Source organism: Erythrolamprus reginae, chromosome 5 (genome assembly GCF_031021105.1).
Source record: "Erythrolamprus reginae isolate rEryReg1 chromosome 5, rEryReg1.hap1, whole genome shotgun sequence".
In the NCBI taxonomy this organism is placed as follows: Eukaryota; Metazoa; Chordata; class Lepidosauria; order Squamata; family Dipsadidae; genus Erythrolamprus; species Erythrolamprus reginae.
In genome coordinates, this window is record NC_091954.1 from 36,997,708 (window position 1) to 37,025,609 (window position 27,902).

General features: G+C 40.6%; 1 protein-coding gene across 4 annotated transcripts in view; it reads right to left on the reverse strand.

Annotated features, from left to right (window-relative positions):
• Positions 1-18,256, reverse strand: part of EXOC6 (exocyst complex component 6) — a 140,217-nt gene extending 121,961 nt beyond the window's left edge. For 2 of the 4 annotated variants that reach the window (XM_070752393.1, XM_070752392.1), the window contains exon 1: positions 18,126-18,256. In XM_070752393.1, coding sequence (XP_070608494.1) covers positions 18,126-18,241 — 116 coding nt within the window. In that variant the 5' untranslated portion in view covers positions 18,242-18,256. Of the gene's footprint in view, positions 1-6,789; positions 6,925-18,125 lie in introns of those variants that run through there. The other 2 variants (XM_070752394.1, XM_070752395.1) reach the window with 2 other exon arrangements.
• Positions 18,257-27,902: the final 9,646 nt, after the last annotated feature.

Consider the following 27,902-nt stretch of genomic DNA (forward strand, 5'->3'; position numbering starts at 1 on the left):
AAGGTTGACTCAGCCTTCCATCCTTCCGAGGTGGGTAAAATGAGGACCCAGATTGTGGGGGCAATAGGCTGTCCCTGTTAAAAAGTGCTATTGCTAACATACATACATACATACATACATACATACATACATACATACATACATACATACACAAATAAATAAATAAACAAACAAACAAATAAATAAATAAATTTTCTACCTAATTATTTTAAATTTTGCTGGTGAAGTGAAGTAACTCTTTAAATAACTGGTGTGCAGTTATATGCACACCAGTTATTTCAAGGAAATTTATCACTGAGGTGTGAAAATCATTTTCTTACTGAACATTATAGACTTTTTAAAAACCAGCTTAACATATAAAAGCAGCTTTTAACAGACTGCTGATCTAAGCATGCTGAAGAAAATCTGGAAGATTGACATTCTTAAAGATGTAAAAATAGTGCTGCATTGGGCAGTACTGCCATAATAGTATTTACTCAATGAACAGAAGAATAGCTGAACATTGGTTCAAATTCATGTTTCCAAAGAGAAGGAGGGGACATGTTTTTTGGCATGCTGCTAGTACATTGCTTCTCAACTCGAGCAACTTTCAGCTGGCTGGGGAATTCTGGGTTGAGGTCCAAACTTCTTAAAAGCTGCCAGTGTTGAGAAACTTTGCTCTAGCACTTACCGAGAGGGGAAAACTTCCCAGAGCAGGTGGATGTATAAAAGTAAGAGTTGGTTACAGCAGTGGGTTGCTCCTTGTTTGGCCCGGTTCTAAGAACCAGTAGTGCCAGCACACTCCACCCATCCATCCGGGACACTCCACCCAGAAGTGTTGCACATGCTCAGAAGTGTTGTTTATGCGCAGAAGTGTTGCACGTGTGCAGAAGTGTTGCGCGCACATGAAACAGTAGTAAAGGGTTTTAGAACCCACTACTACTTGATTAGCAGGAAAATTACATGGGGGAAAAAGCTTACAACTACAAAAGTATAGCATCTTACAAACATGGGAGAACTATGTACTTAGTGCTAAAACAAACTAAACCTATGCAAAAATGTAAATAAGGAGAATGAAGGGCTATTTTTAAATAAGTAGAATGCAGCTGAATAGCTAATTCTCCACTTACCTAGAACACAGTTGGAACTGACAGCTCTAAAAACAGAGATTGCCTTTACCCCAAGCATAGATCTTTGAAACTGTAAAAGACTAATTTAATTGAAGTTACAGACAGTGAAACTCCATTCTATTCTCATAATAAAAAAGTTAGGACAAAAATAGCTGAAATTTCTATAACAATAATAGTTTAAAATTTAACCTTTAAGCAATCGTTCTTTGAAAAAGAGAGCTTAAACAAGTCCACCACTCAAAGTATATGCTAGGATTCCTTTATAAATTTGTCTTTGGTGAGGTGGGTATATGTAGGATGGAAAATATAAATATGTAAATTGGATCTTGTATCTTTCTTATTTCAGGTCCCTTATAGTTAGCATACTCCAGTGTGTGCATACAGCAATTCTGATTGTTCCCAACAGAATTTATTCACATACAATCAGTAGTTTTTTATTATTTTTTTATTATTTATTTATTTATTTATTTATTATTTAGATTTGTATGCCGCCCCTCTCCGCAGACTCTTTTCCAGCTTGATGCTCTAAATGCTGGCTACGAATAATGAAAGTTAACAGATTAGGAAAGATTAATGCTAATTTTAGAGAGTAAACAGTAAAAAAAAACATCCTTTGGATATTGTATGGTTTGCTAAATAAAATAGTTCTTTCCTAATTCTATTGCTAACTGCATCTGTTTGCTAATTACGGCACATCTATAGTTAAAGTTTTCCTACCCATTGAAAAAGAGTGTTTCATTTCATTTTGCAAAAATCACAGGGAAATAACACATTAACAACATCCTCCAAGGCTGTTACAAATTGCTAGACTTGAAAACAAATCGCAGGTACAAATCAACGTAGCATTATTCCTCACACATTGTAAAAGCAAAAATATTGATGTAGTTTACAGTTTACATTGCTACAGTACCAACACTATCCAAAATGGGATTTGTTTAATTTTGACTTAGCATTCAATTACTCTGGTTGGTAGACTGTGGTTTATAGCTTAGTGTGATGTCTGAACAGGGTCAACTGTGGCTTATTCAACAAAGATGACCAACAAACTATTATGATATATGACCAAGGACACTTTGGAAACTCACTGAACACTCAAACTTCACCAACAGGTCTCACATGTCGATGTCATTCTACATGGTGAAAGAAAAAAAATTCAAAATGTTAAGACATCTCCCAAATAATTTGCATACAGGAATATCACAAGATGTGTTTATAATCATACCCATGCCAACATCTACATACAGAATGACATATACATGTAATTTAACCAATCATTGTCTTAGTTCCTCCTTCTGGAATAACCTGGACTGAATCCAACTCCAATTTGAAATATATACTATACCTATGAAAAGTGTCTTGAATTATTGTAAGATTAAATTAATCCCTATACATCAGGCATACACTCTTCAAAACTACAGTCTTCTTTGAGTTAAAATTAATTCCGGCTGACTTCATGTTTAATCATGTTCTTGGTTTTAAACATGGATTTCACAGAGTTTGGGATAGAAATTTAAGAGCAATTATATATTCAGGCATCATTTGGTAACCACAAGAGACCAGGAACAACAGGCCTGACAAGGTCAAAATTCCAAATTAGCACATGTGTAAACTGGCTGTACCCAATATAGGAATTAAGCATCATCCTTATCATTAGTGTCTTTACTAAGGTATGGTACCACAGAACAAAACAACAACACAATAATTACAAACAAATGTAATAATATTAGTGCACAACCTAGTAAAGAATTGGATTGGGATAAGGCCACGGTACTTACATTCAAAATAATTTAAACAAGAGTTAACCTGGAATTGTCAGCTAAATAAGAGTAGGGAAGAAGAACCAGATTTTACACAAACACAGGAATAAAATAAAAGTTGTTTTAAAAGGGTTTAAAGACTATAGGCACAAAGGGAAGAAGGGAATTGACTCAGGAGTTATTGACCCATGTTCATCAAGACCCAGAAGCTGGAGGCCAAGCAGCAAGAATACAAAATAGTGCTATGAAAATGAATCGAGCTGGTAGGAAAAAATAAGAATAGACTGATACGGCGTGGTGTGGAGGGGTAATATAATAATAATAATTTATTAGATTTGTAAGGCTCAAACACAGGCACCAGTATTAAAACAGAAGAAAACTTGAGCAGTTTGGGAGCTCTGAAGACAAATATGAAGACGACTCAGTAGAGGATAGGAAGGACAATCAGGCCAAAATACAACCTTGTTTCTATTCAGCTTAAGGTGATGGAACATTGTTATTTTTACGAAAAAGGACGCCGCAGCAGCGCTGCAAGCAAAGGGCAATCCTTTCATGAAGAGATTCCGGGGGCGGAGCCTTGACGTCATCGGCGGGTTGCTAAGGACACCAAATATACTTTTATGACTTTAACTCATTTCAGACTTTTACCATTAATATAAATACAACTAGTCCTCAGTTTATGACCACAATTAAGCCCTACATTTCTGTTTAAGTAAGACAGTTGTTAAATGGGTTTTGCCCTGTTTTTACAAACTTTCTTGCCACTGATGTTAAATGTATCACTGTGGTTGTTAACTTGGCAACATGGTTAAGTAAATCTGACTTCCCCATAGGAATATTTTGTGTATACAATGTATAAACATTAGTGAGTTGACCATTTTTATTTTGCACACATAATGGCTACTACCACTTTTATGTTTTGCATAACTTAAAATCTACTGAAATAAATTTCTGTAATCATATGAACTTTATATAGCTTTGCACAAGCTCTTTCATACAATATTTATATAGTATTCTTTCTAAACTGACGAATTAGGAGAAACATGAACTTTTAAAATTATTGTAGGACACTTTATCCAGAGCAGAATTATAGAAAAGAACTCGACTTGACACCACAATGCCACCCAAATTTTGAGATATTTGTTAAATGAATTTTGTCCCATTTTACTACTTTTCTCACCACACTTGTTAAATGAATCACAGCAGTTTTCAAGTTAGTAACATAGCTGTTAAGTGAATATGGCTTCTTCATTGACTTTGATTGTCAGAAGGTTGCAAAGGATGATCTGATGATCTTTGGACACTGCAACCATCATAATGTAAGTCAGTTGCCAAGCATCTGGATTTTGATCACATGACCAGTGGTCCTAAATGTGAAAAATGGTTGAGTCACTTTTCTCAGAGTTGTCGTAACTTTAAATGGTCACTAAATGAACTGTTACTAGTCAAGGACTACTTGTAATTAGAATTGTCTCATAAAAACACCCAAGATATTAGAATCAATTTATCTTATGACTTTAAGTAATTATATTTTGGTATACATAATTATGTCATTACATAATTTCAATGGATAAGGTTTACAATTTATCGGGTATAAAAAATTCACCCTAAGATAAAACATATGTAAATAACAAAACATAATACCAATATCCAACCATATACATATGTCAAATTTCTATATTATTAATGTGCTTTAAGGAGTTTCTTTAGTTTCTTTACTTTCTTTACAATTTATTGTGTACCTTCAGCAAATAAACCTTTGAAAACCTTAGTATTGGATCAATAAATACAACCTGTTTTTACATCTCAGTGCTAAGCTATAAAAATGGTTTACAAATTACAATTCCTCAATTTAGGCAATATTCCAAGCCATAATCTGTTGTTTTTGTCTTAGCACGTCGTAGGAGCCAAAGCAACAGAAAGCATGAAAGACAAAGATTTCACAACAGTAAAATACTATAGTCAGCATATATTCTAGATATCAGATATAATCATACGACAGCAATACTATATCAGTAAACATCCATCAAGAAAAGACATAATTGCGTCACCCTAAAATTTATTCCATGGAACAAGACCAATGCAGATGGAACGGAAAGAGAATCACAGTTCTGAAGTCTTCCCATTTCCAGACAATAAAGACCCACCCATATCTTTGTTGTAGAAAGCAAATCCATATTATTACACAGGAATGGTGTAATTAGTTAGAACAACAGAGCTGCTCCACTTCTTTTATGTAGTAGGATACTACTACTGAGCCTATCACCAGAAGCAAAATACGTACTGTTAATTTCCAAATAAAACTGTCAAACACCACACTTCAGAGGAAGCAATTTAGAACTCATGACTACGAAAGGAAACTCCCCAAACACTTAAAGAGTACATCAAGGTTTACAAAGACAACTTCAACCACATGCCTTCCCACCCACACCCACCCCCCAGATATTGCATTGCACAATTATTTCACCTAAAGCAAACAGCTTGTGATGAGTAAGCCTCAGAAATGTCAATAAAGAAACAACAGGGAAGGAAAAAATGAGTGTCTCCATGGCACACTTACTTACACACTCCCAACAAGGGAGAGCAGGTGTGGGAGACTGAAACAAGCTGTTCCTGACCGGAGGAGAACTGGAATGAACTACCTCACTCTGTGATTTCTTCCCCAAACCCCAAAACCTTTAACCTTAGACTGTGTACAGTCGACCTCTCCTCGTTTCTAAGAGGTCTGTAAGGGGTGTGCATAAGCGGACCATGGTGCCTACCATCCCTGTCCAACTGTCCTATTGTCCTCTTTTAATCTTTACTTTTTACTATGTTATGTTTATACAAACTACTACTATCCTATACATTTATGTATGTATGTATGTATGTATGTATGTATGTATGTATGTATGTATTTATTTATTTATTTAATCAATCAAGTATAGGATAGTAGTTTATATAAACATAACATAGAAAGTAATGATAAAAAGGACAATAGGACAGGGACGGCAGGCACAATGGTGCACTTATGCACGCCCTTACAGACCTCTTAGAAAAGGGGAGAGGTCGACTGTAGACAGTCTGAGGTTAAAGTTTTTGGTGTTTGGGGAAAAAACAACAGAGTCAGGGAGTGAATTCCAGGTATGAATCCCTTTATTGCTGAAGTGGTATTTTCTGCAGTCAGGTTTGGAGCGGTTTAAATGTAGTTTGCATCTGTTACCTGCTCTTGTGTTGTGGTAGTTGAAGGCGAAGTAGTCATTAATAGGAAGGGCACGTTTCACAATTAAAATAAAATAAAATAATAAAATAAAAAAGTAAATAAAATAAAAAGTAAATAAAATAAAATAAAATAAATAATAAAATAAAATAAAATATAAAATAATAAAATAAAATAAAAAACAAACTTCAGTGGCGAAAGGAAGACACTGCCAAGTCTTTCACCCGTCCATTTGACAGGTTGTCAGAACAGAGAGGAAACGGGTGCACACACACACACACACACACAAATGGGCATCCCAGCTTGGTCTTCTGAGAGGCTGCTGAAGCCTGGTGGTAGGGCTGCTCCGCCAGGTGAGCCGCTAGGTGAACCAACAAGACGCCTTTCTTAACGAGGAAGGAAGGTGAAGTTGGTTCCCACCTACGCCGGGGAAAGGAGTCCGACCAAGCCAGGGGAATCCAATGAAAGGCAACCTCTCCATCTCGAGCATCATGGAAAGGCGGGAGACTCCCGGACGAGGAGGGGGAGCTGCAATCCCTGCCTCGCCCCTTTAATTTTGCCCGGCAAAGGCGTCGGGCTCCCCGGGTGCGAACTGTCATCGTTCCGGCGTTGCAAAATAGGAGAGACCGAAGGTATTTTTCCGGCCTCCGCGGCGGACGCGGCACCTGCTTTCGGACTTTCCCCGCCACCGCCCGCCCACCTTTCTCCTCCGCCGGCCGCTCACCTCAAGGTGGGTCCCACGCAGGCCGTCTCGGTGCTCTCAATCTCTTGCAGGATCCGCTCATGCTCCGGCAAGCTCTCCGCCATCTTGCATGGGAGGAGAGACAGGGGAGGGAGACAGAGAGGCAAGCCGAGGGGGCGGGAAAAGGGTGCGGGGCCAACCCGTTGCGGAGGCGAAGGGGAGCCAATCGGCGAGGAGGGCGGGTTCCCGCGACCTCCAGAGGTGTCAAACTACAACTCCCAGGTTCCTTTGTAGTCCGGAACACTTGGGGAAAAGGCTGGAGAGGGGTCAGCCTGGGTTGTAAATGCACCTTGCATGCCTTAAAAATATGCAGAATGAGGTATGCATTCCCCTCCCCTCTTGGAGTGAAAAGGGGAGTATTGTGTATAAGACGCTGTTTCCCAAACCTTGACAGCTTTTAGGATGTTTAGACTTCAATTCCCAGAATTCCCCAGTCAGTTAAAGTCTCACACATCTTAAAGTTGTCATGGTTGAGGAGGCTCTGGTATAAAAATATCCCATTCTGTTGCCTTCTGGTGTGAGAGTGGCTTCTGAAAAAAAGTCAAAATTCCCCAACCCTAAAAAGTTTGACCTTTGATCTTATGACCTTAGTTTAACTTTATGTTTCTATTAGGGTTTTAATTAAGTATTTTAAATTTCTTTTATATATTGTTTTTCTTCACTGGAAGCCGCCCAGAATCTTTCAGGAGTTGGATGGCATATACATAGGATAAATACATAACAGGGGTGGGCTACTGTCCGGACGTGGGGGAACACAGTGGGGTATGGAAAATGGAGCTCCACCCCAGAACACCCAATTTAATAATAATAATAATAATAATAATAATAATAATAATAATAATAATAATAATAATAATAATAATAATAATAATTTATTACACTTATGCGACTGCACTGAAAGATGTTGAAAGAAAATGCATAAGCCACGCCCACAGTGTGGTAGTAAAAATATTGGTAGCCCATCACTCATACATACATACATACATACATACATACATACATACATACATACATAGGCTATCTACAGTTGACCTCACCCCATTCCTAAGAGGTTTGTAAGGGGTGTACATAAGTGCACCATTGGGTCTACCATCCCTGTCTTACTGTCCTATTGTTCCAATTTATCTTTACTTAACTATGCTTCTGTTTATGTTCATACCAATACCTGCCATCTTGTACATCTTTTGACAAACAAATATTTTAAAAAATAAAAATAAAAAAAGTTTATTCTGATTACATTAGACTACATTAATTTTCTCTCAAATGACCCAGTAGGTCACAGGGCTGTCTGGTATTAACTAAAAAGAGACTGGGGGGGGGGGGGCAGGACTGTGCTGTGAGAGTTACAACCACAAATATAAGGTATGAGAGGAGAGAAAGAAGTGGTGATGAACGATGGTGGCATTTCTCTACAGTTCCATTTGAGCCAGTCTTCCTATCAAGGAGTTCTTGTCAGAATGACCACTTGTTCCTTTGGCCAATGGAAAGGGATAGGTGAAGTGGCTTTGTACAGATTCGGACACATAATTGCGGCTTTGCTTGAACTGCTTTATTCCAACATAAACATAACGTTAATACAACAGTCAGTATTCAACTGTCAAGCCTCCTCGGGGTTTCCCTATTTAACTACCAGCTGGCTGAGGAACGAACCAATGATTGTCCCTTATTTTCCCCGGTCACTAGGTTACCGCCCCTCTCCCGGTGCCCTTTCCTGTTCTCATAACACTTCCTGTATGGAGCCTTTCTAGGCATCTCCTGTCGTTGGTACCCCCAGACATAACACTCCTCCCCCCTTACTCTGGAACATACATAATCCTTTAAGTAGGTTGGCTTCCGAACTATTCTACCCGAATGACGTAGTCCGTCTTCCCCTGCTACCTGACCTCGCGGAGGTTCGTGGATTTCTGGCTCTGCACTTAAAGGAACGGTAAACTGGGACGGAAGGTGAGTATCTACGTTACTGTCCAAGACCCCTGGATCTGCCATTTCCAAACGTACTTCATTATCCTCTCGCGGAATGGAACTATTATCTTCCATGAGTTTCTCTGCTTTGCAGAGACGGACCTGATCTAAATGTCTACGCCATACCCTGCCATCCTCTAATTCGACTTCATAAGAACGAGGACCCGACATTTTCACTATGGTGTGGCCGGAACCCAGGTTGGACCTTCCCCATAAGCTCGGGCAAAAACCTGAGATCCTACTTCCAAGTTTCTAGGAGGAGCCTCCGGCCACGGAGAATTGTTTTCATACCATGGGTGTAACCTGTCCAAAATTATTCTTAATTTTCGACCCATAAGCAGCTCCGCTGGGATTTTTTGAGTGGCCACACATGGAGTAGAATGCTGGGCCAATAACATCTCTGATAATTTCTTTGACCAAGACCTTGTGGGAGTTTCTTAAGTGAATCTTTCGCTGACCATACCATTCACTCCACCTGTCCATTACTAGCCGGGTGCCATGGTGACATAAGGGCATGACGGATTCCCGCAGCTGCTAAGTAATTTTCAAATAGGACCGATGTAAACTGTGGTCCGTTATCCGACACCACAATATCTGGGTACCCGTGGGTTGCAAACAATGCATTCAACGCATTGATAACTGCAAATGATTGGGTAGAATGTAAATGCACCACTTCCAACCATTTTGAATGGGCGTCCACAACTATTAAAAAATTTTGACCCAGGAAAGGCCCAGCTAGATCAATATGGAGGCGAGCCCATGGGCCTGCAGGGGGTTCCCATACTAGTGGTGGTGCTCTAGGAGGTGAGGGCCTGTTTTCTTGACACCTTAGACATGCCTCTACACACTCTTCTATCTCGTGATCTATTCCCGGCCACCACACGTAGTCTCGGGCTAGGCCTTTCATCCTTACAATTCCGGGGTGCCCCTTGTGGAGAAGACTTAGAACTTGGCGCCTAAGAGAGGGCGAAATAATTACTCTGGACCCCCTTAATAAAGAGCCCTTTTCCACTGATAATTCCGAACGGTACCTCCCATAACAGGAATATTCAGGTGCTTGCTCCTTTTTAGGCCACCCCTGGAGCACCCACTGTCTTACTATAGCCAACATTGGGTTACGGCTTGTCTGTTTCGCTACCTCCGATGCGACTAAAACTAATGGACTCTCCTCAATGGCTAACACAGAGGACACTGGCGCCGGGTCATCCAAGATATCTGGAAGCGGACATCTATTTAGCGCATCGGCATGGGCAATGTGCTTTCCCGGCCGGTACACCAACCGGTAAGTATAGTTTGCTAAGAATATAATCCATCTCGCCATGCGGGGTGAAAGAACTATAGGACTTTGGCGATTTCCTGCTAAAATTCCTAGTAGGGGTTGATGATCAGTTACAAGTTCAAATTTTCTTCCGTACAAATAATCGTGAAATCTTCGCACTCCTGCCACGAAGGCCAATGCTTCTTTGTCTATTTGCCCAAAGTTTCGCTCAGCCTTAGCAAGAGTTCTAGAAAAATACGCTAATGGGGCCTCCGACCCATTAGGGAGTCTATGACTTAACACAGCTCCTACTCCAAACTGGGAGGCATCACAAGTCAAAACCAATGGTAATGTTGGGGAATATTGAATCAATATACAGTGGAACCTCGACATACGAGCAGCTCTACTTACGAGCTACTCGAGATAAGAGCTGGGAGGGGAGCGACATTTTTGTTCACCTCCCGAGCTCACATTCGGGATACGAGCGCCAAGGAGCTGTCTCCTGAAGCCGAACACTAACTTCCGCTTTCGGCTTCAGGAGACAGCTCCTTGGCGCTCGTATCCCGCGTGTTTTAAAAGGTTGCAGCCGGCCTGGGGGGCTCGGGGGGGTGCTGGCAAGCCCCCCAGGCCGGCTTTGACGTTTTAAAACACGCGCGCTGCTTCGCAGCTCTCTGCTGAATCCGGAATGCTAACTTCCGCGTTCGGATTCAGCAGACAGCTGCGAAGCAGCGCGCGTGTTTTAAAACGTCAAAGCCGGCCTGGGGGGCTTGCCAGCACCCCCCCGAGCCCCCCAGGCCGACTTTGACGTTTTAAAACACGCGCGCCGCTTCGCAGCTCTCTGCTGAATCCGAACGCGGAAGTTAGCGTTCCGGATTCAGCAGAGAGCTGCGAAGCAGCGCGCGTGTTTTAAAACGTCAAAGCCGGCCTGGGGGGCTTGCCAGCACCCCCCCGAGCCCCCCAGGCCGGCTGCAACCTTTTAAAACACGCGCGCCGCTTCGCAGCTCTCTGCTGAATCCGAACACGGAAGTTAGCGTTCCGGATTCAGCAGAGAGCTGCGAAGCAGCGCGCGTGTTTTAAAATGTCAAAGCCGGCCTGGGGGGCTTGCCAGCACCCCCCCGAGCCCCCCAGGCCGGCTTTGACATTTTAAAACACGCGCGCCGCTTCGCAGCTCTCTGCTGAATCCGAACGCGGAAGTTAGCGTTCCGGATTCAGCAGACAGCTGCGAAGCAGCGCGGGTGTTTTAAAACGTCAAAGCCGGCCTGGGGGGCTCGGGGGCTTCCCCCCGAGCCCCCCAGGCCGGCTGCCACGTTTTAAAACACGCGCGCTGCTTTGCAGCTGTCTCTGAACGCTAACTTCCGCGTTCGGTGGCAGCGGGTTTTTTTTTTTTGTTGCACGGATTAATTGACTTTACATTGTTTCCTATGGGAAACAATGTTTCGTCATACGAGCGTTCCGACTTACGAGCCTCCTTCCGGAACCAATTAGTCTCGTAAGTCGGGGTTCTACTGTAGTATTGGAAGTCAGAACATCTTTTACGGCCGCAAAAGCGGCCTCTTCTCTGGGTCCCCAGTGCCAATGTGTCTTACTATCTAATAACCGATGTAACGGTTCCGCTATTGATGCTTTGTGTGGAATGAATACAGCGTAGAAATTTAGCAATCCTAAAAAAGCTTGTAATTCCACTTTAGACTGAGGAGTAGGGGCTTCCCTGATGGCTCTGGTTTTCTCGGGGATACCTTGTCCATCCACTATAAACCCTAAGAATTCTACTTTAGTAACTCCCAACACGCACTTACTCAATTTTAACTTCAAACCCTTCTCTTGAAATTTTGTTAAGACCGATTTAACTCTTGCTAATAATTCCATCTCCAAGCAGGCGGATACTAGGACATCGTTGAAGTATGGCACGACCCCTTCCAATTCATAAAGAAGCCTCTCCATGAATCCCTGGAAAATTCCTGGGGCTATTGAAACCCCAAACTGTAACCTTCGGCAACGAAACACCCCTCTATGTGTGACTATGGCTTGTGGCTTGTGCTTCTGTAGTTTCACGGTCCACTGTAAGCTGTTGGTAGGCCTGCGATAGGTCTAACTTCGCATACAAACTACACTTCCCCAGTGAGTGCAGAAGATGCTGTACTACTGGAAGGGGGTAAGAATGGTGGGCTAATGCCTTGTTTATGGTACATTTATAATCCCCACATATACGAATTCCTCTGTCCGCCTTTACTACAGTTACGACAGAAGTTTCCCATGCAGCTTGATCTGTTGGCTCTAAAACTCCCTGGGCTATTAACTTATCTAATTCCTCATCTACCTTTGGTCTGAGTGCCAAAGGTACTCGGCGGGGCTTTAAGCGTAGTGCAGGCACTTTCGGATCCAAGCTAAAAGAAATAGGTGAACCGTTATAACAGCCTAGTTTCCCATCAAACACATCTGGGAATTCTTGGGCCAAGGTCATGAACGACGAAGCCCCCCTTACCATATTAATTCCCGTTACTTCTAGGCCCAATGCTTGGAACCAATCCAACCCCAATAGATTAGAAAAAGGGCCATCCACCACTATTAATGGTAATTGTCCCTTAAATTTTTTGAACTGAACAGCAAAGCGTCCTTCTCCTATAACTGGAATAGCACGGCCTTGATAATCTCGCAGATTCAATCGGCATGGTAACAACCCGTTTTTTGACAATTTCGGAAAACACCGCTTAGCTGTAGACCACGACACCAGTGAGCAAGCCGAACCTGTGTCAACCTGCATGTTGCACGGCATGTGGCCCAGGCGAACAACCACTGTAATCTTTTCGGATGATGAGGAAGTTTCACTGACAACCGTAGACCTCTGCGATGGACGCGTGTATATGACGTTGCAATCTTGACGTCGGTAATTCGAGTCCTTGTAGTTCCCTCGTCCTCCGCTAAAGCTATTGTGCTTCTGGCTTGAGGCTGTTGAAGGTTGCTGTCGGCGGAATTGACAGGCTCTGGCTATGTGGCCCCGTCCTCCGCATCTCCGACAAATAAAGTCTTTAAAGGGGCAATTTGATCTAAAGTGATCTCCTCCACACCCTCTGCATGGATGGTGGTCGTCTAGCTCACTCAACTGGCTGGACTTTGTTTCTTGCAACAGCTAATTTGCAGACCTCTTCTTCTTCTAACCCCAAAAATCTTTCAAAGTCTTGTGGAATTTGTTTTGCATTAACATCAGGAAGTAATGTGGTGGCATTTACAGTGCTTTCCATCTCTGCTAATGACTGCATTGAGAGCTCGAAAGAAATTTGGAGAGATTGCTGGACTAAAAATCAATAGAGAAAAAACAAAAATGATAACAAAAAATATGACAAAACAGCAGATATTGAAATTAGAAGAATCCACTAAAATAAAAACCGCCAAAAAAGTTAAATACTTAGGACTATGGATTATTGCAAATTGCAGCACTATCAAGAAAGACAATTACGATAAACTAATCAATGAAATGGACAAAGATTTTTGCAGATGGTCGAAACTCCCACTCTCTATAATGGGGAAAATTGCTGTAATTAAAAGCAATATACTTCCTAGATTTCTATACCTTTTCCAAACTGTACCCATTAAACTAAACAGGACCTTTTTCAAAAACTTACACAAAAAAATTCGCAAATTTATATGGACAAAAAAAAAGGCCAGGATAAAACTTAAAGACCTACAAGACCACAGGTCAAGGGGTGGATTTGGATTACCAAACATGGAACTATACTACCATGCCTCAATTGTAAACCTACTGAAAGAATGGATAATACTTAAAAATTCTAGAATATTAACACTTGAAGGCTATGACCTTCAATCCGGGTGGCACAAGTTTCTGATGACAGACATAGATAAAATACCAACATATTTCAGATCACACTACATCCGAAAAACCTTAATTAACACCTGGCACTTCATTAAAAAAAACCATTACCTCTGCATCCCAAAATGGATTTCCCCAACAAAAGCCATTATATACCCGAATGCATTAACTCCTGATAAAATTATAACATACAACCAACTACTAAACGAAAATAATGATCTAATCCCTAAGCAAAAACTCATGGAAAAAGGTATTAAAGTAGATTGGTTACACTACCTACAAATAAAATCAAAATATAATGAAGATAAGAACAAATCAGGCTTCCAAAAAAACAACCCCCTCGATAAAATAATTTTTGGTCCACAAAAAAAGCAAATATCAAATATATACAATACCCTCCTTCAACACGATACTGTTGAAGAAATAGTTAAAGGAACTATGATAGCGTGGTCACAAAACTTTGGGTACACAATTTATTTAAACGAATGGGAAAAAATTTGGACTGCTAACTATAAACTAACGATGGCAACCTCATATAAGGAAAACCATTATAAAATGTTCTGCAGATGGCACTTGCCACCTGCTTGACTTGCAAAAATGTATCCAAATCTATCACCATTATGCTGGAAATGCAGGGAAAAACCAGGTACATATTACCACATCTGGTGGACATGTGAAACCACCCAAAAATATTGGGAAAAAATCAAAACTATGCTAGAACAAATTACTTCTCAGATCATCCATGCGAAACCCGAACTATTTTTACTAGGAATCATACGACAAAATTTTAGTAAAGAAAACAGATATATTATAATCCACATTATTACAGTCGCACGGATTTTATATGCACAATTTTGGAAACAAGAAAAAACCCCAACTGCTCTATCACTCTTGATTAAAATAATGGAATGCGCAGAAATGTCCAAACTAACAATGGAACTGCAAAACAAGGATGAGACAGATTTCTACAAAGCTTGGGATAAATGGTACCTCTGGTTAAAAAAAAGGAATTATCTAAAAATTATTCATCAAGAAAAATATGCAACAAAAACAACTTGAAAAATTAGCAACCTACATCACAAATCATAACATCAAATTGAAACAACAAACTGTAAACATCGATCGACACGGACTTCAATTTTACAAAGAAAATAAACCCCTAAATCACTTATACATATTGGCACTAAAGACTACATTCAAAACATATCGATAAAACCTTAGGGTAAAACACACCAACTACGAGCTCAAACTACAGGCCGCAAATCATGAAAGACCCAGCTCTAACGCTGGTTTTCGCTTCTTTATCCCCCCCCTCCTTCTTTGCCCCTTTTTCCTATCCCCCTTCCTTCTATATCTACTTCCCTCCCTTCCCAACCCCCTAACCTTCTCTCACCCCCCAATTACTACATAAGGAGAGCTCGAAAGCCCTAGCCTCCGCTAAAGCTGTCTTAAACGTTAAGTCTCTGATTGACAATAAACGGCGTTTTAAACGGCCATCTCTTACACCAAAAACAAGTCGGTCTAGTAAATAATCTTCTAGGTTGTCAAACTCGCAGTATAGTCGGTCTAGTAAATAATCTTCTAGGTTGTCAAACTCGCAGTATAATGCTGCGCATCGTAGAGCCGCTACAAAATCATTTATTGATTCTCCTTCTATTTGATTACGATGGTAGAATTTATATCTCCTGGCACAACGGGAAGGTGCTGGGGCATAATGTTCCTGGAGGGTATTTAAGAACTGCTGCCATGGAATGTCATGTATTGGGGTGGGGGCTCCACAGAACCCTAGAAAATATGCACGTTTCCTGTCGTCTGAGATTTCTGTGAACCCATTAGCAATAAGGAAACAGTCAAATCTAGCCACGTATGAATCCCATGTTTCACTCTTAGGATTGAAAGGCGGAAAATTAAGTTGTGTAGACATCATTCCTTTTATTTAACTTAATTTCTTAGATTGTGTACTTGCGTGGAAATCCTCGTCGCCAATGAAGTGGCTTTGTACAGATTCGGACACGTAATTGCGGCTTTGCTTGAACTGCTTTATTCCAACATAAACATAACATTAATACAACAGTCAGTATTCAACTGTCAAACCTCCTCGGGGTTTCCCTATTTAACTACCAGCTGGCTGAGGAACAAACCAATGATTGTCCCTTATTTTCCCCGGTCGCTAGGTTACCGCCCCTCTCCCGGTGCCCTTTCCTGTTCTCATAACACTTCCTGTATGGAGCCTTTCTAGGCATCTCCTGTCGTTGGTACTCCCGGACATAACAATAGGGGTGGATCAGGAGGAGTTGGCATATGTACCTGGCAGGTAAGCTGCAGCTGGTCCTTCTATATAAAGGCCAAGCTGGTCTCTTTCCTGTAATGATGTCCTTCCTAAGAGCTTTGTACTTTGCCAATGGATGAAACAAAATGTGCTTCCTTTCAACTTTCCAGACACAAGGCAAACTATTATTATTATTATTATTATTATTATTATTATTATTATTATTAATTAGATTTGTAGCCGCCCGTCTCCGAGGACTCGGAGAAGGGGACTCAGAGCGGCTCACAACAAGAAAAAAACAGTACAAATCCAATATTTAAAAAATGTTATGAAGAACCGGAAATGTATACATGAAACCGAGGTATAACAAAGTAATAAAAGGACTAGACTTAAGCTGCACATCGAATTTGCTACTCCTAGAGTAGCTCAAATGTAAATAACGATATCAAAAATGTAATTGATAAAGCAGAGTGCTTTATTCTTTCTTTCTTAATTTCTTTTACATCTATTTCTCTTTTTTCACTCTTTCTCTTTTCTCTATTTAAATTTTTGTGTACGTTGTGTTGTATTATATGTATTGTAGTTGTGTGATTTTAATGTAAATATTTAATAAACTTTTTTCAAAAATAAAAAATAAAAAACAGTTTAAAACCCTTAACATAAAAACAATCATACATCATATGCATAAAGTGGAAACAGTTTAAAACCCTTAACATAAAAGCAATCATACATCACATGCATAAAATGGAAACGGCCAAGGGGAATCAATTTCCCCATGCCTGACGGCAGAGGTGGGTTTTGAGGAGTTTGCGAAAGGCAAGGAGGGGGGGCAGTCCTAATCTCTAGGGGGAGTTGATTCCAGAGGGTCGGGACCGCCACAGAGAAGGCTCTTCCCCTAGGTCCTGCCAGACGACATTGTTTCGTCGACGGGACCTGGAGAAGGCCAACTCTGTGGGACCTAACCAGTCGCTGGGAGTTTCAGCGGCAGAAGGCAGTCCCGGAGATAGTCAGATCCGATGCTTTATTCATTTTTGTTTTATTTCATATTGGGTTGGTATAAAGATCTATAAGCCATGAAATACTTATTATCTATGTATATGATTTCCAATTTTGTAACAGTTGTGGGATAGAAACCTTGCAAATAATTTTTTGCAACCCAATATGTTAACTTGGCTTGCATTTAATCTGATTCTGTCCAAATGAGAAAAGTGACAACAGGAAAAAAAACAATTAAAATGAAGTATAAACTCAAAAAGTTTCTTCCTTCAAGAATAAAAAGCACAGCCACTGTTCGGTAAAACTGCAACATGCTTGATTTGATCAGAATTAAAATAATTAAAATGATTTTACCCCTTATTGATATTATAAGATATTATACATTATTACAGGAAGAAAATTCATCAGGATCACGACTTGGAATAAATATTTCTCCAGTAAACTGATACTGCTATTTTAAAATAGTCTGACAGGTACTAAAAATAAACTTGAGAGTCATGCCTTGCAATTTAATATATAAAATGATCATGAAAATACAAATATTTCCTATTTATTTCAAGCTGCTAGAGCTTAACATATAATAAATTTACTATTATGAATGTGAGAGAATTCTAAAATTTATTCCATGAGTTATAATCAGTAGCAGACACAAGTTTTAATAATTAAAAAAAGGAGTGGGGTGGGGTGATTTAAAATAAGAAAAAGGGACAAAATTGGACTTGGATACACTTTAATCCAACCACAATCTACCATCAGCAAAACTGACTTAAAAAAGAAAACCAAATAAAGTCTGAGATGAAAGAACAGCCTTTTAAATTAATTAAACACTGCAGCCAAATGCTATATTGCAATTTTGAGGTACAATTTGAAATTAGCTACTTTAGAATCAGGTGTAACCCCCACTAAGGTTCGTCGGAATGGTGCAATAACTCAGCATTTTGTAACACAAGAATAAACGAATAAACATATAACTTAAAAAGGAATCAATAGTCCTTTATAGTACTTACCCCAAAGTGATTCCTAAAGGCAGCTCCAAGTATTTAATCTCACCAAGGACAGTTTCATATACATTATCTTTGTTTTCTTCCAGACTAAATCCTTGTAGATTGGTACTTGTTGCCATAATCAACTATTAAATTGTTCTAACCAGCAAGCGAAGATTCTCTTTTTTTCATATCACAACATTTGTCTTGCCATCAGCAAAGGAAAACAAACCTTTAGTATGACTTGGTAGTCCAATGGATTTTTTCCTATTCACCAATGTGAGCGGCACAGCTGTTGTTTCTCCTTCCTGACTGGTAACCTTTGGCTTACAGCCCTGAGCTCAAAACCTCTCTGCAGCCAAATCTGATACTTGTTTTTAAAAGTATGTAGAACACATCCATTAAAATAGTAGATATTTATAGACCTTTGTGTAAGAGTAAAATGAAAAGAGTTTATGAATTTAAGAGGAAGCAGATGTTGGTTTAAAAGTAATTGCATTTTTAACTTCTGGATAAGTTCTGATTCTTCCTCTCTTCAGTTAGATAATGCCATTTTTTCCCCCCGGCTTTATCCACTAGCTTTGGAGAAAGTCCACACAAATCAAGAAAAATGATTTTAGAAAATGCGTTCCGGGCCATCCTATCACCAGCAGGAGGAGCTAGAGATCTCAGGTGCAGCTTCTTGCCTTTGAAAAAGGTGGGGGGGGGATTCTATAAGACCATAAAGTAAAAGTTAATGGCTTCTTTGAATTAAATTCAATCTTTGATGACAACAGTGGAGAGGGGGATTGCCTTTTTCTGGCTTCCCAGTCTACCCTACAGCCCCTTCTGGTCTCCTACTGAAGGTCAAACCAGCTGCAGTTTTTCTACACAGCCTTTTTTTAGTTCAGTCAAGATCAATAAAGTATTGCTATTTTGTGCTACCTTAAAGGCATCGCAAACATGAGGGTTTATATTTCTGTTACTCTTCTGGGTTTAAAGCAGACACTCTTCCCCAATGTCTCACCCAAGTGGGAAAATATTTACTGCAATAGTCACAGTTTTGCAAAACTGTGCATGGCAGCACTATATTTACCGAGAAGTATTTCTAAAACAGTGAGAAACTAATGAAGGTTCAGAGCAGCCTCCAGCTGTCTCAGCGGCTTAGAGTCTAGACCAGTGTTTCCCAACCTTGGCAACTTGAAGATATTTGGACTTCAACTCCCAGAATTCCCCAGCCAGCGAATGCTGTCTGGGGAATTCTGGGAGTTGAAGTTCAGATATATTCAAGTTGCCAAGGTTGGGAAACACTGGTCTAGATGACCGGACATTAATCTAGCTGAAGCGACTGAAGGGAGCTAAAGTTCAGAAATCTTTTTATTGATTTGTTTGTTGCTTACAAGTGCATTAATTTTGGAACTCAGATATAATAAGCCCTGACTTTTTTCAAAAGTGCAGATAACCCTCAATTTATATCCATTCATTTCAGTTGTAACCGAAGTTATAACAGCACTGAAAAAAATGACTTATGACTGTTCTTCACCCTCACGGCCATTTCAGCATCCCCATAGTCATATGATCACAATCTGGATGCCTAACAACTGTATTTATTACGGTTGCAGAGTCCTGGGCTCAACTTTCTGATAAGCAAAGACAATGGAGAAACTAAAATGACTCTCGAGAACGATGTCTTTTTAAGGATTTTATTGCTGACAGGAACGCTATTGAATACGGATACTGTTAACAAATATATGCGAGAGAGAGAGAGAGAGAGAGAGAGTACAATTCCGGCGCCAAAACCCAATATCCAATCGTATGCAAATTTCAACTTTGTACATTCTACCCAGTAACTCTGCTCATACTTAACAGAAACCATATTCACTTAACAGTCATATTATCAACTTGATAACTGTAGCGATTCACATAACAATCATGTCAAGAAAGGTCATAAAATGAGGCAAAACAGTTATAAACTGTCTCGCTTAACTGCAGGAATGTTGGGCTCAATTGTGGTCATAAATCAGGACTCCGTGTACATAAGTACTGGGTTCTAAAACCTGTTGTCAAGCTGGTGCAGAAGTTGGGGATAAATCAACGGCTTGCCACACTGTCTGTAGAAGGCCAGATGTTTATGGGAACTTGGGAAGTTGTGAATTCCTGAGGGAGCAGATGCAGCAATAAAAGCATTCTTTTGAGAAATTCAAGGCTATCCTATGTCCACCACCAGAGCGGAAGTGGAAGAAGGAGTTGCCACGCTGCCATGCTGCTATGCTGCCACAGCCTGAGTGGGCAATGTGACAGGTTTGTAAGTGGGGGGCAAGGCATGCGAACTTTCAACTGGGTGGTAAGCTCAGATTCGGGTTCCCCTGTGAAGATGCCACAATAGTTCCAGAATTACATTAGCCACTCAGAGTCCGTCAGGAGTGAGCGGCATATAAATACAATCAATCAATCAATCAACCAATCAGCCAATCAATAAATAAATTGGGATTTTAAGCAATGCCTTGATTTGGACTCTGATTTAAATTTGGATGTTACCTGGAACCCTGACATCCATCGCTATTGTTTTGTGCGTGCGGTGCTTCTGCACATGCACAGAAGCATCCCAGGTGGATGGGCGGAGCCTCCCACTGCTGGCGCTACCAGTTCACAGAACCAAGCCGAACTGGGAGCAACCCACCATAGGATTCAACTGTAAACACTGAACTGATTAACTTACCGATATAAACTAAAGGACCTTAGCAGGAGGAGGAAGGCACCCAGTACAGAATGTAAATTAAGCCCTGCTCTTTCTCATGTGCCTGGTGGCTACCATATTGACTTTCTAACCATCTTCCTGCTGACATCAGGAATGAATGATTAATGGATATTCCAGGTGACAGAGCAAAGTCTAACAGGACCAGGATGGATGGCTTGGTTCAGCTGGAGAATCATTTCCTTCCCGAGTTGCTTTTTCTCCCATGGCAATGGAAGTCATTAGAGAAACACTCAATTATGCCATGCTTCTCTTTAAAACAATATGAAATGAGAGGATTTTTTCAAATTCAAATTGAAATAATCTTTGCAGGACAGCCTAACCTCAGTAGCTGTGTACTCTACACACAACCTACCACCCCCATGCTGCATTAGGAAGTACAGTGGTACCTCTACCTAAGAATGCCTCTACTTACGAACTTTTCTAGATAAGAACGGGGTGTTCAAGATTTTTTTGCCTCTTCTCAGGAACCATTTTCCACTTACAAACCCGAGCCTCCAAAACTGTAACCAGAAAAGGCAGGGAGAAGCCTCCATGGGGCCTCTCTAGGAATCTCCTGGGAAGAAACAGGAATGGAAAAGGTGAGGAGAAGCCTCTGTGGGGCCTCTCTAGAAATCTCCTGGGAAGAAACAGGACTGGAAAAGGTGGGGAGAAGCCTCTGTGGGGCCTCTCTAGGAACCTCCTGGGAGGAAACAGGGCTTCCACTCTCCCTGTGGTTTCCCTAATCGCACACATTATTTGCTTTTACATTGATTCCTATGGGGAAAATTGCTTCTTCTTACAAACTTTTCTACTTAAGAACCTGGTCACGGGATGAATTCAGTTCGTCAGTAAAGATACCACTGTACATGCTACAGTCCTCCAAGATACTGCTGCTCCTTCGGTGCAGACAAGTTGGTCTCTTTAAATAATTCACCACTGGATGTCATACAAGCACAGATGAAACAATTACATCTTGATGATAGCTACTGCAGTCTTGGGACTGTATACAGAAGGCCGGATTAGACATTAACTAGAAACTTATTTGAAACACCTAACCAAGTTCAATGATGATAAAATCATTAACTATGACCAAGCAATTAATAACAAAGGGCATGATTCAGGCATTACACAAAAGACTGAGACATTTAAAAAAAGAATTATTCTTTGCTCCTACAAAAAGACAGCCTTGTAGGAAGATGGGCATTAAAAAACATTTCTTTCAAGGGTCGGATTCACCAGGACTGGATCCTGCAGATTGGACCCAAATAGATATTACGCAAGAAATTCTATTCCATTCCTTTCAGCTCCTTGTAAACCTTTGGTACATGTCTACTAATCAGATATTCCCAATCAGGATATTCCAGATATGTCCACGTTTGCAAAAAATGGTAACACTACTTTAAATGACTGGTATGTCCCAGAGAGTGAAAGGAATTTAAATTGTTCTTCCTGACTTTGGCCTGGTTCACACAACTCATTAAACTCATGATGTAGTTTGCCTGGAAAGGAATTGATAGGTTGTGTGAACAAACCATTCTGATTTATTTAACAAACATTTACTGAAGCTTTGCATATGTGTGGCTCAGGCCATGGTTTATATCTTCTTTTTGTACTCCACAATTTTATTAATATGTTCTTTATCAATACACTTTTATTTAAAGAGACAATATCTATCAGATATATTTTGTTAACTTTTTGATCTGCTCTACTGTGATATAGTAAAAGTAGCTAATACAGCTAACACAAATTACATATTTTGTGCCAAAAGTACAGACAGATTAACAACATAGGATATATAATGTTGCACCATGTATCTTGACCTGTTGAAAATAGCTGAACTGGCAAAATGTATGTATTTTCTTCAAACTACAAAGGGATAATTTAATATACAATATACTGGAAATAACTGGCACAGAATTCATATATAATTTTATTATCATGGTTTTAAATAATCTAAATATATTTTTTTCTAATCTGTATAATGCATTGCTTTAAATTTTTTTGTTTCATCCGGGAAGCTCAGGATAATCTTCCTCGCAAAAGTATGTGATGCCAATTATTACCGCCTGCTACCGCACGAATCCCAGCAACCGATAAGGTCCCACAGAGTGGGCCTTCTCCGGGTCCCATCGACTAAACAATGTCGTTTGGTGGGCCCCAGGGGAAGAGCCTTCTCTGTGGCGGCCCCAGCCCTCGGGAACCAACTCCCCCCAGAGATCAGAACTGTCCCCACCCGCCCTGTCTTTCGTAAACTACTCAAGACTCACTTATACCACCAGGCATGGGGGAGTTGAGATATTCCTTCCCCCTAGGCCATTACAATTTATGCATGGTATGTTTGTGTGTATGTTTGGTTTTATAATAAGGGTTTTTAGTTGTTTTAGTATTGGATTGTTACATGTTGTTTTTATCATTGTTGTTAGCGTCCCCGAGTCTACGGAGAGGGGCGGCATACAAATCCAATAAATAAATAAATAAATTTCAGGCATATTTGATTGGGGGTTTTTGGGGAGGAGGTGGCATAATGCACCTGTTGAAGGATTGAATGGACCTGAAAATAGGAACCTGTTGAACAATACAATCATTAGATAATCTCAGCCAGTCACACAACCTTCCCTGGGAAATTAAGGACTTTATTAAAATTGGGAAGGTCTAACGAATAACACTCATATTCATTACCCTGAGCAACTAGAAAGAATATTAGTTCAGTGTATTATTATTGTTATAATTCTATGCTGACCTGAAATGGTGGATTTCCAACACATCTGAAGATACTACTTCGCATAACAATTTATCGGCTAGATCCAGGTGATATATATATAAAATCCTAAACCCAGATTTTAAAAAATCCAAATGTGTAAATTATTTTTAACTTTTTATGGTGCAGTATAAACAATATCAGGGAAGGGCAAAAAAATGATAGTTGTTATCATCAAAGGTGGGTTCCTGCCAGTTCGGACCAGTTCTATAGAACTGGTAGTGGGAAATTCCCTCCGCTCGTTAAACTGCCAGTGATGGCTGGGTGGACATGCCCCTAAACTAGCTTTCTCGGTGGTGTCTATTATCTATTTATTATTTATTTATTAGATTTGTATGACGCCCCTCTCCATAGACTCTATGGCATCACCATCTTGGTTTTTACCCTGCACATTTGCAGAAGCTGGGTTTTCAGCACCGCTTATGTGTGCGTGCGCATGTGCGGTGCAGGTGGAACCAGCAGTGAGGAAAGTCAGAACCCATCCCTGATGATCATGATGAGCCGAGGTGGCACAGCAGGTAGAGTGGACTATTGCAGGCCACTGAAGGTAACTTTAGATCTGTAGGTCAGCGGTTCATCACCGGCTCAAGGTTGACTCAGCCTTCCATCCTTCCGAGGTGGGTAAAATGAGGACCCGGATTATGGGGCAATATGCTGGCTCTGTTAAAAAGTGCTATTGCTAACATGTTGTAAGCCGCCCTGAGTCTAAGGAGAAGGGAGGCATTAAAAAATATAAATAAATAAATAACATAACATAATCAAAACCCCACCCCTTATGACATGGAACTTCAGTTGCATGATTGTGGCCACAATTATTTTTCTATCGATCCTTGTTTAAATCACACAAGATGCTGATTTACTGGTGAGGAACCGCAATGTGCTGAACCACAAATTTCCTGATCCTATTTTAATCTGGTACCTTTTGCCAATCCAGCCACTGAGTTCAAGAGGTTGATACAGGTGGTCCTTGATTTGTTTAATGACTGCTCAAAGTTACAACGGCACTGGAAAAAGTGACTGTGACTGGGATTCGTACCTGGGCTACTTGCGCAAGGTGAAAGCAGAAACAATATGCTCCGTCCAATAATTAGTAGACCAGATTGCCCTAAAAAAGGGTCTCACTGGGGGAAAAACACTTTTTTCAGAATATACTCCTCCCATAATATATTTTAAATCAGGACTGCTGAACCTAAAAAACAAGTTCTAGGTCCAAACCCGATGAACTTTTGACAGAAATTAAACTCTGACTATAAATAGCAAATACAGACGGATAAATACTTACCTTTTGAAAAAGGAAAGGAGACCACTCAAAAATCACAATCATTTCTATATCTTGGGAGATCTTTTTTTTTCAACCCACCCCCCACCCCAGTACTGACTGGGGAATTCTGGGAGTTGAAAGTTCAAACGTCTTAAAGTTTTCTAATGTGAAAAATATTTAAATAGGCCTTTCAAAGAAAATATTGCAAACAAGGTTTTCTATACCAAGCTTAATACAGTTTCTATTATAAATTTAAAACATGCTTTAGAAATGTACTGCATGCTTTCCAAAATTATACCAATTTACCAGTTGCGGCCCTATTTGGACCAGGAGGCTCTACACACAGTCACTCAGACCCTCATCACCTCCCGTCTTGATTATTGCAACACGCTCTACATGGGGCTACCCTTGAAAAGTGTTCAGAGACTGCAAATATTATTATTATTATTTATTAGACTTGTATGCCACCTTTCTCCAAAGGCTCCAGAATAGTCCAGAATGCAGCTGCGAGAGCTGTCATGGGTATGCCTCAATATGCCCATATAACACCTATGCTCCACGAGCTGCACTGGCTTCCTGTAAGTCTCCGGGCACAATTCAAGGTGTTGGTTATTACCTATAAAGCCCCACATGGCTCAGGACTAGACTATTTACAGCAGGGGTCTCCAACCTTGGCAACTTTAAGGCTGGCGGACTTCAACTCCCAGAATTCCACAGCCAGCTTCGCCAGCCTTAAAGTTGCTAAGGGTGGAGAGCCCTGATTTACAGGACTGACTCTTACCACATATCTCCCAGAGACTAATAAGAGCACCACAGTTAGCCTCCTCTGGGTTCCATCAACTAAGCAATGCAGGCTGGCGGGACCGCGGGGTAGGGCCTCCTCTCTGGCCGCCCCGGCCCTATGGGACCAACTACCCCCTGATGTCCATACTGCTCCCACCCTACTGCCCTTCCATAAGGCCAGGAAAACCTGGCTTTGCCGGCAGGCCTGGCGGGGGCATGAACTAACAACTGATAAGGCCAAACTGCACAGATGATATGTATGCATGTGATTATTATGGTTTTATAATTAATGGGGTTTTTAATGCAAGGTTTTATAGTTTTAGATACTATATTCGACTTATTATTGTTCTGTATTTATATGTATTTGTATTTATAATATTGTTGTAAGCTGCCCTGAGTCATTCGGGATTGGGCGGCATAGTAGCCAAATGAATGAATGAATGAATGAATGAATGAATGAATGAATGAATGAACGAACAAACAAACACCAGAGTACAGTGAGTTTTCAAGCCACTGGTGACTAGAACAAACACTTCTCCCTAATGAATTGTCTGCCCCCTTGTCTTCATTAAAAAAAAGAAGTCCCATTAGTGGTATTGTATTGGCAGGCTTCCCCATGCAGATAGGCTATTGTCCAGTGAGCAAACAAGCTTCCTTGAAGTCTTCTCCAATGTCTTCCCATGTGGTGTCAGCCATCCAGAAGCAATTTAAAAAGTCATCTGCATATAATCTTTCCTTGTTAATCCAACACTCAAATAGGTGAGGAATCTGATCACAAAAGAAGCAGATAAGATAAAATAGTGCCAAGGCAATTACATTACTCAATACCCAGGAACAACTTTTTATTAGCAGCTCTTGATCGTTCAGTTGGCAGCCTTCTAAAAGAGATTTTCTAGAAGAACATCAGTCAATTCCATTTTTAAAATAAAATATCAAGGCCCTGAATTGGTTGTTCCAAAATGTTTTAGAAAGCCTTTTGAAGGGGAAAAAAGAGTTCCAGAAACTGACAAAATTACCAGAGCTTACAAAACTTTTGCCAGACCCATCCTCGAATATAGCTCATCTGTTTGGAGCCCATATCGCATCTCAGACATTAACACCCTTGAAAATGTCCAAAGATACTTCATCAGAAGAGCCCTTCACTCCTCCACTCGAAACAGAATACCCTACGAGTAGTGATGGGCGAACCGAACCCACACAATTCGGGTCCATAGCGAATTTTGCGGTATTCGGTATGCCGAACATCAACCTGAAATTTTTTCAAACTTCGGGCAAAGTTCGGGGTCGTGTTCGGGGTTCGGAGCTTTGATGTCACTGGCAGGTTGCTAAGGACGCCAAGGTGATCACTTCCTGGATTCCATGGAATCCAGGAAGTGATCACCTTGGCGTCCTTAGCAACCTGCCGGTGACGTCAAAGCTCCGCCCCTGTAATCTCTTCGTGGGAGGGATTCCCCGTTAGGGTTCAAGTTCGGGTTCGGTTTGGGTTTGGCCGAATTTTGCGTAAAGTTCGTCCAAAATTGCCGAACCCGAACACCGTTGGGATCGCCCATCACTACCTACGAAACTAGACTTTCAATCCTGGGCCTAGAAAGCCTAGAACTAAGATGCCACAAAATCTAAGTATTGCCCACAAGATCATATGCTGCAACATCCTGCCTGTCGGCGACTACTTCAACTTCAACCACAACAACACAAGAGCACACAACAGATTTAAACTTAATATTAACCACTCCAAACTTGACTGTAAAAAATATGACTTCAGTAACCGAGTTGTCGAAGCATGGAATTCATTACCTGACTCCATAGTGTCATCCCCAAACCCCCAACACTTTACCCTTGGATTATCCACGGTTGACCTATCCAGATTCCTAGGAGGTCAGTAAGGGGCGAGTACAAGTGCACTAGAGTGCCTTCCGTCCCCTGTCCTATTGCTCTCCTATAATTCTGAGGTAAGTAGGAATCATTCAATATACCCCCCCAAAACTTCCTAAAAATACGAACTTATACTCAATGTTACTAGAGTAGATGAAATTAGTAAGCAAAATTATGAGGTTTGCACTGGAAACTTGGTAGGTTTTTTTCATAAGCATTTCAACTGGATGACAGTTTTTAGTTCCGCTTTCTTACAATCTACGGTAGCTTCCTTCCTTCTCAGTAAGTTCATGATTTGTTAATATTATCATGGAATTCATACATAACTAAGTATTGTGGTAGGATAGAAAAATTGTATTCTTTGGATGAGGTTGAAACATTATTAAAGGAATATCAATCATGTTTAATCAC